This window comes from Triticum dicoccoides, chromosome 7A (genome assembly GCF_002162155.2).
Source record: "Triticum dicoccoides isolate Atlit2015 ecotype Zavitan chromosome 7A, WEW_v2.0, whole genome shotgun sequence".
Lineage (NCBI taxonomy): Eukaryota > Viridiplantae > Streptophyta > Magnoliopsida > Poales > Poaceae > Triticum > Triticum dicoccoides.
Genome location: NC_041392.1, coordinates 59,702,464 through 59,713,679, shown reverse-complemented (window position 1 = coordinate 59,713,679; position 11,216 = coordinate 59,702,464). Strand labels below are relative to the sequence as shown.

General features: G+C 47.7%; 1 protein-coding gene across 1 annotated transcript; it reads right to left on the bottom strand.

Annotated features, from left to right (window-relative positions):
* Positions 1-1,518: 1,518 nt before the first annotated feature.
* Positions 1,519-4,032, bottom strand: LOC119327608. Its single transcript, XM_037600701.1, has 3 exons — positions 3,695-4,032; positions 3,375-3,605; positions 1,519-2,003 (listed from the first exon to the last, which is right to left on the bottom strand). The coding sequence occupies exons 1-3, from the start codon at positions 3,851-3,853 to the stop codon at positions 1,599-1,601; spliced, it is 795 nt and encodes a 264-aa protein (XP_037456598.1). The 5' UTR covers positions 3,854-4,032; the 3' UTR covers positions 1,519-1,598.
* Positions 4,033-11,216: the final 7,184 nt, after the last annotated feature.

The following is an 11,216-nucleotide window of genomic DNA, read 5'->3' as shown; positions in this document are numbered from 1 at the left end:
AGAAAATCTTGTTTGTAGCGACGATGGCAGCGAGAGGCAATGTGGCGCTCAAGACCATACAACTGGCAGGCCTGTTGGGCACCACAAGAAGAACAACACGCCACCGGCCGGTTACCTCCTGTGATGGTCGGAGCACTGCCCCGCGAGGCCGGTTGTGAAGGCAGCGCCGGTCTGCCTGAAGATGATGACCGTTGGGGCTTGCCACGAGTGGCGGCATTGGCGGAGGCGAAACTGGGGGAGGCTCGGTGCGCCTTAATGCGCTGCTCACGGCAAAGCAGACATGCATAGAGCTCACGAGGTGGAAGCGGGTCATCACGGCCATGAACATTCTCGATGAGATTATCATAATCATCATCAAGCCCATTAAGCACGAGGGTGTTGAATTCCTCATCCTGCAGCGACTGGCCAACTGAGGCCAATGTGTCGGCGAGACCCCGCATCTTGTTGAAGTAGTCGGTGATGCTGAGGTCACCAAGCTTCGTCTCACCCAGCTCGGTGTGTATAGAGTGAGCACGCGCCTGAGACTGAGAGGAAAAACTAGTGTGAAGCGTCGCCCACGCCTCCCGGGACGTAGCGGCGAAGATGACCAGCAACGAGACGCTCAGGGTGAGCGAGGACTGAATGGCGGAGAGGATGGCCTGATCCTGAGCCACCCAGGTGTGGTACGCCGGGTGATGAGGGGGCGGACACGGGGTGGATCCGTCAACGTAGCCCTCCAAATAGCGACTCCGCAGAAGAGGGAGCACCTGGGCACGCCAGGACAGGTAATTGTCCGGCGCGAGCTTCACCGGCAGCAGATGCGAGAAGTAGAACGGCGCAGGCACCGTGGCCGAATCAACATGGGCATGCGGCGATGCATACAGGCCCATCGACGAGGCCGCCCCAGGATGCACGGGATACACCGGGTAGGGCGGGTAGGAGCCGGGGGACGCCGCCCTGGGAGCATCATAGTGTGTCGCGGGGGTGCCGTAGGGTGCCGCAGGGGCACCGTGGTCGGCCGCGGCCGAAGCCGCGGGTGGCGATGCAGCCGCAGCTCCGTGCGAGTGCGGGGAAGACGCCAGGTAGGGTTGAGGCGGCGCGGGCGCCGAGTAGGGTTGCGGCGGCGGCACGCCGTAGTAGGAGTGAGGTGGCGGGGCGCCGTAGGGCTGCTGCAGGGGCGGCGCGCCATAGGGTTGGGGCAGCGCCGGCCAAGATGACGGCGGCGGCGGCCCACCATGGATCGCGGGAAGGCCGCCCGCAGGAGGAGCATCAGAGGGAGTACCGATTGGGGTGGCGCCGCGGTCTCCCGATCCGATCGGGGAGCAAGGCGACGACGAGACACTATGGGCCATCGCGAGAGGCTGCGAGGCAAGAAATGGCGAGGCAGTAGCGAGAGCCGGCAACGCGGCGGCGGCGGGAGGAACCAAGATCGGTGCGACGGCAGTAGTAGCGGCGGCAGCGGAAGATATCGTAACCTAAACTGATATCATGTTAAACATATAATTTAGGAACTGCTCGACACCCTTAACCTGGGGTGTGGCTATCTCATTATATAGAGGTATCCAAAAGATACAATACAATGTTACAATACAGATATACAGAGGCTACGTATATACAGTCTAACAGCGGCCATGGCGTTGGAGGTGGGGTGGGGGGCAGCCGGAACCGGGCAGGGAAGACGGGTGGGGAGGAAGAAGGGAGCCTGTTCTCTTCTCTTCTGTTGTTAGCGGGAGGGAGGAACGATTGAGACGATTGATAGCCGAAGCGGTTTGATTGATCGATAGATAATGGCTTCTGTTGTATTTATAGGCGCAGAGGAGGTGTTGCATCGTCGTCGTTGCTCCCTCCCTCCGGTCGCCTCCATCCTGGTGGCGCAAAGGAAGCGACCCCAAAGCCCAGCCCAGAGCAGAGCAGCGAGCGCTCCCACTCCCCGGTCTTCTTGCATTCTCCGATGAAGCTCCTTCCGGAGTAGGAGCCCGGAGGTCGCTGCCGCCGCCATTGTCGCCCGGTGGCTGAATGCCTGCCTGCGTGGAAGAAAGCAAAGGATTTGTTGTTAGTCATCAGGCGGTTGCTTTAATATCCACGCTGCTTTAAGATGCGTGCTATCCAGCCGGCTTCATCCTCAAAGTGATAATTCTACCGGTGCCGGTATGTAATGGCAATGCATCCACCGCCCACCTTGCCATCAAGATTGGTGCCGTGAGTTGTGACATAAAGATGTGAAAACTTTGCCGCGGTATACATTGTAATATGCGATGACATGTATTTATTTTTTGCCAGAATGACTATGGGGAAAGAGAACTAGAGTAGAGGGATGGGCAATGACTATGAAGGAAGAGAACGAGAGTAGAGGGATGGGTGGGTGGCTGCACGCACGACTCTCTCTCTCAACAAACTAAAAACCCTGCATTTTATTTTTGTTGTAAGTGCTCATAACTTTTGAACCGAATTTTCGGTACTGAAACTTTTACATGTTCGCATTCAGGGCAAAAAGGCATTTAAAACAAGACCGATTTAGGATACATTTTGACTAGTTTCAATTAATGATTTCAATTTCAGTTATTTTAAAAATTGTTTTGACTCATTCCAACAAACCTAATTTCACTAAATTTAGAAAAAAATATTCACTCATTTCAAATAACTGATTTCACTCATTTTTAATATAAAATATTTCATTATTTTCAAAACCATTACAATGTTCTACTATTTCAAAAAGTGATTTCGACAACTTCACACATTTCCAAACACACCGAGCCACTCATTTCACAAAATTGTTTTATTTCATTTCAAAAAAGGATTTTCTCTCATTTTCAAAAAAAAAAGGATTTCACCCATTTCAAAAAGTTGATTTCAGTCATTTCAAAAATGATTTCACTCAATTCAAGAAAACTATTTCATTCATTTCAGGAATAGAATTTCCTCGTTTAGAAAATTGCTTTCAATCATTTCAATAAACAAATTCTAGTCCATGAAAAAAATGATTCCACTCATTTTAAAAAACCAATTTCACTCATTTCCAAACAACTATTTCACTCATTTCAAAAATTGATTTCACTTCATTTAATAAAGGAATTCACATAATATCGAATAACCAATTTCACTCATTTTAGCATGTCATTTATGTAAATTAATGCAAATAAGCAAGTTTAAACATTTTTGTCATGGATGAACGTTGGAAATTATTAATCTACACAAAATTCTGATCATTTTACATATTAAGTTTGTTTTAATCCGATGCACGGTTATTTATTTATAATATGCATCAACGTGGAGGTTCAATCTGTAAAACAGCATTCACTGTATAATTTGACAAATTCGTCCGGCGAAAAAAACACAGTGAACGGGCCGAAACTGGCTGGCCCAACAGGAGGAAAAAGAAAAGAGGGTGGCCTCACCATGGGCTCGGCCCAGGAGCTGGAGGGGAGGCAGTTGGGTCTGGCGCGGCCCACGCAGCTGGCCGATGCGGTCAACGGGCACGGGGATGTCTCTGTCGCTCGCTGCAGGCGAACAGAGGCGGGCGCACGGGATGGCAGCGACGGCGAGCACAGAGAGCAGGGCGGCTTGCGGCGGAGCCGGCGCGGGCGAGGCCGGAGGTCGCTGTAGACGAACGGACGGCGGCAGCGCATCTGGGCAACCGAGAAATCAGAGGAGAGAGAAGTGAGCTCGGGAAGGAGAGAATAGGGAGGAGGAAGGGGTGCACGGGCGCGGCAAGGACCTGCTGGTCGGCGGCGGCGACTGCCAAAGGTGGTGGGCAGAGGAGGAGCGGTGCCGGGGCTTGGCGAACTGCTGTTGTTGCTGCGGCAGCGAGGCGAGGAAGGCGGGGCGTGGAGCTCCAGCCATGGCGTGTGGTTCCTGAGAGAAGGTAGGGGCTCATCTGCTTGTGGCGCCTGGTCTCGGGTCGTCGGCGGTCGGCCGGCGCGATGCGGCGAGGAGGCGCTCGGGAGACCGGGCTCCTCCCGGTCCAGTGCGAGGAAAGCTGCGGGAAGGCCCTGGCTGGCGCGAGGAGATCCCTTGGATCTTCATCCAAGGGTGGAGAAGGGGAGCAGGAAGGGGTTCGTTGGCTGGGTGGGGAAGAGGAGGGAGAGAGTGGCGGCGGCGGAGACGCGTTGGATGAGACAGGAGGCCTAGGTTTTAGGGATTGGTCTAGGGTTGGTTTAGGATGAGACTTGCCTGCTCTTCGGCGTGTGCTCATCCGTGCTCTCGCGTACGTGGCTTGATTTGATTGAAACAAAATAAGGCCCGGCCTCATCCCTTTAAAATCAGGGGGAGAGATGATTAGAATAGAAAGAAAGAAAAAGAAAAAAAGACAACCGTAGAATGAAGTGGGAGCACGGATGGGAGCATGAGGAGGAAGCAGGCAAGCCGGATCCGTTGGTTTAGGGCATGTACAATGGTTGATAAGATAGTCTTATTTTAGGGAAACATTTGTGACCGGCAGACCGGCCGAAGCTTAGGCCGGTCGTGCGCAGTGCGTCCGATACAATTAGATCAAACGCTCCCAGCCCTTCCCTCACCCACACATCGTCCTATGGGGCCAGTGCACTGCCTTTTCCCTTATCCCTTCGTGGATGTCTTCCTCCTCGATTCGCTACCTCTATTTTCCCTCTTTTTCTTTGCCACCATCCATTGCGCTAGTGATTGTAGCTTCATGGCCTACTCGGCGCCCAACCTCGTCCTCCATCGTGGCCGACGAGCCCCTCTTTCATCCCATCCTTCTCGTCAATTCACATCCCCGCTAGCTCCCCGCATCCATGGCCGCCTCCAACCCTTGCGGATCCCATGAGCCGTGGTGAAGCGATTTCTGCTGCAGCCGATGCCCAAAAGTGCTACAACCGGCGATCCAAGATGCTACAATGGTCGACGGTGAGGTCCCGGCTACCGGCAAGATGCTACAACCGGCGAAGCGATTTGCTGCAACCGGCGACCCAAGATGCTACAGCGACCAAAGGCAGGGTCTTGGCGACCGGTGAGATGCTACAACCGGTGAAGCGATTTGCTATGACCAGCGACCCAAGATTCTACGACGACTGAAGGCAAGGTCCGGGCGACTGGCTAGATGCTGCAACCGGTGAAGCGATTTTGCTATGACAGGCGAGGTGAGGCCGTGGCGTCCCTATGAAACTGTTGCAACCGGTGAAGCAATTTGCTACGACTGGCGATGCAATTTGCTACCATGAGCCAAGGCGAGGTCCTGGCGCCCCGGCGAGATGTTGCAACATGCGAACCGATTTGCTACGACCGGCAAGGTGATTTGCTACTACGGGCGAAGAAGAGGTCCTTGCGACCTGGGCGAGCCAAGGTGCTACGACAACGACCGGAACCTAATAGAATCGGCACCCCTGTTACAAGCAGCGATGGCGAGTTGCGAGGAGTGGTGCGTCCGGGATATGCGGCGACGCGGCGAGGCGAAAAAAGCTTCAATGGCGACATTTTTTCTCAACCCAGTACGACAAGCTGATGGTGATTCAATGGCGGCTGGATTTTCTTCATTCAGACGCATGGCACGGACCAGGCAGGCTGGTGCAGCGAGTGGGGGCTGCGAATTTGTGGCCGGCAGCCGCTTGTGCCGTCGCGGAGCTGTGAGGCATGCCAGCGCAAGCCGTTTTGGCGAGAAAGGTCAACACTACGTTTCTATTTCTACAAGATCTAGACGAAGTGGGCACAGAGTAGATGACGTGGGGATAGAGATCCAACGGTTATACATGGGCGAACCCAACGGACGCGCGGGGACCGGCGCAAGGCTCCGGCCGGTCGACCGGCGCAGAGTGGTGGCCCTTATTTTAAGTCTTACATGTAATTTGGAGATGACAAGAAAATGTGTTTACAATGGGTCATCTTTTAGTCTTATCTTTAATAATTAGTTATTCCTAAAAACGTGGTGAAACATATTATGCTAAGAGATCATATTTCGTCTTCTCTTAAATAAGAGAAGACAAGCTTTTTCTTATGATTTCTCTCTTCTCCACCTCATCATTTATCCTACGTGACATTCTTAAGATAGAATCATTGTACATGCCCTTGGAAAGGAGATGGTTTTAGGAATGGCTCCGCGACAAACGGGTGTTCTAATGAAGAAACCGAAGATGTTTAGGGATGTAGGGGGTGATCCGAACCCACTGGTCACGATCGAGTGGATCGGGTTCGGGGGCAGTTTTCGAACGCACACGTGAGAGTGGATTTGTGCATCGCGCGGAGAGACTCCGGCTTAGGCAAGAGAGAAAACGAAGATCTAGGTTGCAAGTGTGGTCTCGGACAGTCAACGATGAGAACTGAGAGAATCAGCAACTACGAACGGATGCAAGTTTTATGAAAACATGTGGATGCAATGCTCATGATGACATGATGAAATGCAACAAATAATTAAATAATGCGGCTACAACAAAATAACTTGAAGGCATTTGGAGCGTCGGGCTCGGGCTGTCTCAACTCTCCCCCACTTACAAGAGATCTCGCCCCGAGATCTAGGAATGAGAAGAGGAAGACGACGAGGTAAACGAAGTTGCTGCTTTGACAAACGAGTGAAACCACAAACCTTGAGAGGTTGAACAACTTTAAAGAAATAATAAAATGGAGATGAACGAAGTTGAGAGCACTCCTGTAGAAAAGAGGAACAAGGAACACCCATGAGAACCTTGCGATTGCAAAGGCACATGAAAGGGGTTACAAATGGTCAAGAAAGAACATGCAATCATTCCGGTTGAAACGAGATAAACAAGGAACAAGAAAGAACAAATTCAAACAACACTTCGGTTGAAAAGAGAAGTAAAACTTGATGAGATGGAAAGAACTTGGAAAAGAGAGAACAACACGATGCCTGTGGAACGAATTAACGGAGAAAACCAACATCTTCTATCACAAGTGAATTTGAAAGCATCATTACGAAGAAGACTTGAATAGAGTTTTTTAATGAATCAACCAACAAAGGTATGTTTTCAAATGGTCTTATGGAAAATATCCCAAAATTATGAGGTGAAAACCTGCCACTAACGAAAACAAAATATTTGACTGGGAGCAACAAGAGATGAGAAGCTTCTTTCACTGAGAGAATAAGAGAAAGCTTGTTTTATCGGTAGGCACCATAATTAGCAGCATTTCTTAGGGAAGGCTTTAGGTGAAATCTATACCAAGATAAATCCAATGAAGAGATTGATGGGTTAAAAATATCTCATTCTTGACAACTTCACTTCATGACTCCTTATGAATCAAGAATGATATACTACCACCTCAAAAGATAAGGAAGAAGGGATTGCACTTCAGAATGCAAGATGAAGAGCACTTGAGCTCCTCCAACAACTGTGTTGCCGAATGCTTAGATAACGAATGCACTCTTTGATAAACCACCATGTACAGCCTCCATGCAGAACTCCGGAATAAAAGAATGATCAAACGAAGGAAAGTTGAAAATAACAAGATGAAGCCTTGCAATGATTTGAAATTGATATCACAAACGAACTCCGGTAGAAAGAATTAAATCATCTCGAGGAAACAAGAATAAGAATTATGTCATTCTTACCCTTCGTCAACTTTAATTGTTGACAAGCAACAGATAGGCATGCTACTTATTCTTCTTGCAATGATTGAGGAGAGATATAGCGCAAACTTGGGAAAATCTTGAACGACTTATCGGTAGGATTTCAAAAACATTACAATGTTCTACTATTTCAAAAAGTGATTTCAAAATTTTCACACATTGCCAAACACCGAGCCACTCATTTCACAAAAAAAAATATTTCATTTCAAAAAAGGATTTCACTCATTTCAATAAAAGGATTTCACCCATTTCAATAAATTGATTTCTGTCATTTAAAAAACGATTTCACTCAATTCAAGAAAACTATTTCATTCATTTTAGGAATAGATTTTCCTCGTTTAGAAAACTGCTTTCAGTCATTTCAATAAACAAATTCTAATCCATGAAAAAATGATTCCACTCATTTCAAAAAACCAATTTCACTCATTTCCAAAAAACTATTTTACTCATTTCAAAAATCAATTTCACTCCATTCAAAAAAGGAATTCACATAATATCGAATAACCAATTTCACTCATTTAAAAAAAGATTTCACTTATTTCAAAATATTAACTTTCAATTCAATAAATTTGTCTTCAGTCATTTCAAAAAATGATTTCCCTCAATTCAAGAAAACACTTTCACTTACTTCAAAAACTGGATTTCACTCGTTTCTAAAAACTAATTTCACACACTAAAATATATTGACTGAAATAAGTCGATTGAAATGTTCATATGGATTGAGTGAAATAAGTGAATTTCAAAAAATATATGGACTAATTTCAAAACTTTTCAAAAAAAATATTTCACTCATTTGCTACACTAAATATAGATTGAGTGAAATAAGTGTATTGAAACATTAAAATTTAAATGTGCTTGAATTGTATCCAAGATTGCCCTTGTTCTAAAGGTTTTGACATCATGAATTTAAATATATAGAAAATCAATAAATAAATTTTAGTGTAAAAGATATGAGTTGACTAAATATAAGACATAAATAAAATGGATGGATTTTTTGGGGGAGAGGGGAGAGAATAGACTCATGCATGCAATTCTGCTTTATTGACTCACTGGCATAAAGTGGTGGAGTCGTGGGTGATGGTACACCACAGAGGGGTGGCCCATTGATTGGGAAGCCCGGCATAGTGTCGGAGTGCCCAGCTTCCGAATAAGGCATGATCTTGACGTGCAAGCCAAGAAGCTCCCGTGGCGAGGTCAGTTATGCTCCCCATAAAATCCTGGCTCTAGTCCCCTTTATAAGGCGAGGCCAGGAGTAGGTCGACAATATCTATTTAATAGCTCAGATTGTGCTAGCATTCATCAACCTCAATATGTAACTCCCGCACACAATGTGCTCTTCCCATTAATCCAAAACGAAGCATGTAAAGGAACGCGACAGAAAACAAAAAAAATCTGACCTAAGCACCAGCTCAGGACCACTATGGAGACTGCATACAAGGTTTGATCTTTTTTGTTACCGACTCGTAGCGCAGCGGAAGTAGAGTCGATGACGAACGGTGGTGCAGATCCCCGCAGCTAGGATTTACAACCTCCCAACCGCAAGGATGTATACCCTCATCTGCCCCACGGACACACCTCTGGGAGGTGGTCGGACAGTCCCTCGGACGGTGTCGCGGACAGCCCTTCGGGAGGACCCTCAAAACTCGGACGGTCACTCGGACAGCCCTCCGGGAGGATTCACAAAACTCGGACTATCACTTGGACAGCCCTTCGGGAGGCACTCTCAAAACAGCCCCTCGGGTAAAAGGATCGAAACTACGACCTCTCTACGGGGTTGCACACATATGGTGTCATCTATCCGGCAGGGCTTCACCGTCCAAAACTAGTTCCCACCGGAAACCAGACAACCTTTCGGCTCTACGAAACTATTTCGCTGGGAGGGAGAGAGAAGCCAGATCATGCATGTCACTTGTATGTGAGAAGGGATGAGAGTGGAGGGCTGCCCCTCCACCTCTATTTATAGGAAATCCCAAGGGGTAGGGTGGTTTTACATTAAAACCCAAAGGCACATGAATGAAGTCCTTCCTCAAGGGCATCAAAGTGAAACCAAGGAACAAGAAGGGCTCCAAGGTGGAGCCCCAAGTGTGGCCGGCCACACCCCCATGAGGGGTCCCAAAAAGGGCTCCTATCCATCCATGTCACACCCCAATATCTTTTGGGCAAAGCCCCAAAAGGCGGCTTTCCATAAAATATCCCAAAAAGCACTTTCACTATTCACGATGACATTTTTCAACGCCCGTTCGAACTGAAAATATTTATGTGGGCTTAGAACATTTCCAGTACCCACCATAATAATTTTCAACGCATTCTGGAATAATTCCAGTGTAGTGATTTTCATCTGCGAAAAGCATCTGAACCGGTTCCGGCAGCTCCGGAACATTTCCGGTTTTTATTTCTGAAAATTCCAAAATGATTCTGTCACCCTCCAAGAATTATCAGGTGATGACCCACAAGTATAGGGGATCTATCATAGTCCTTTCGATAAGTAAGAGTGTCGAACCCAACGAGGAGCAGAAGGAAATGATAAGCGGTTTTCAGCAAGGTATTCTCTGCAAGCACTGAAATTATCGGTAACAAATAGTTTTGTGATAAGGTAATTGGTCACGAGAAACAAGTAATAAAAGTAAATAAGGTGCAGAAAGTTGGCCCAATCCTTTTTGTAGCAAAGGACAAGCCTGGACAAACTCTTATACGAAGGAAAGCGCTCCCGAGGACACGTGGGAATTATCGTCAAGCTAGTATTCATCACGATCATATGATTCGCGTTTGGTACTTTGATAATTTGATATGTGGGTGGACCGGTGCTTGGGTACTGCCCTTACTTGGACAAGCATCCCACTTATGATTATGACCTATTGCAAGCATCCGCAACTACAACAGAAGTATTAAGGTAAACCTAACCACAGCATGAAACAGATGGATCCAAATCAGCCCCTTACGAAGCAACACATAAACTAGGGTTTAAGCTTCTGTCACTCTAGCAACCCATCATCTACTTATTACTTCCCAATGCCCCCCTCTAGGCCTAAACAATGGTGAAGTGTCATGTAGTCAACATTCACATGACACCACTAGAGGGATGACAACATACATCTCATCAAAATATCGAACGAATACCAAATTCACATGACTACTAATAGCAAGACTTCTCTCATGTCCTCAGGAACAAACGTAACTACTCACAAAGCATATTCATGTTCATAATCAGAGGTGTATTAATATGCATAATGGATCTGAACATATGATCTTCCACCAAGTAAACCAACTAGCATCAACTACAAGGAGTAATCAACACTACTAGCAACCCACAGGTACCAATCCCAGGCTATGAGACAAAGATTGGATACAAGAGATGAACTAGGGTTTGAGAGGAGATGGTGCTGCTGAATATGTTGATGGACATTGATCCCCTCCCGATGAGAGGATCGTTGGTGATGACGATGGAGATGATTTCCCCCTCCTAGAGGGAAGTTTTCCCAGCAGAACAGCTCCGCCAGAGCCCTAGATTGGTTCCGCCAAGGTTCCACCTCGTGGCAGTGGAGTCTCGTCCCGAAAGCTTGCTTATGATTATTTCCTCAATGAAAGACTCCATATAGTAGAAGATGGGCATCGGAGGGCCACCAGGGGGCCCACGAGGCAGGGGGGCGCACCCCCCACCCTCGTGGCCAGGGTGTCGGCGCCCTTTGGTACTTCTTGCGCTCGGTAT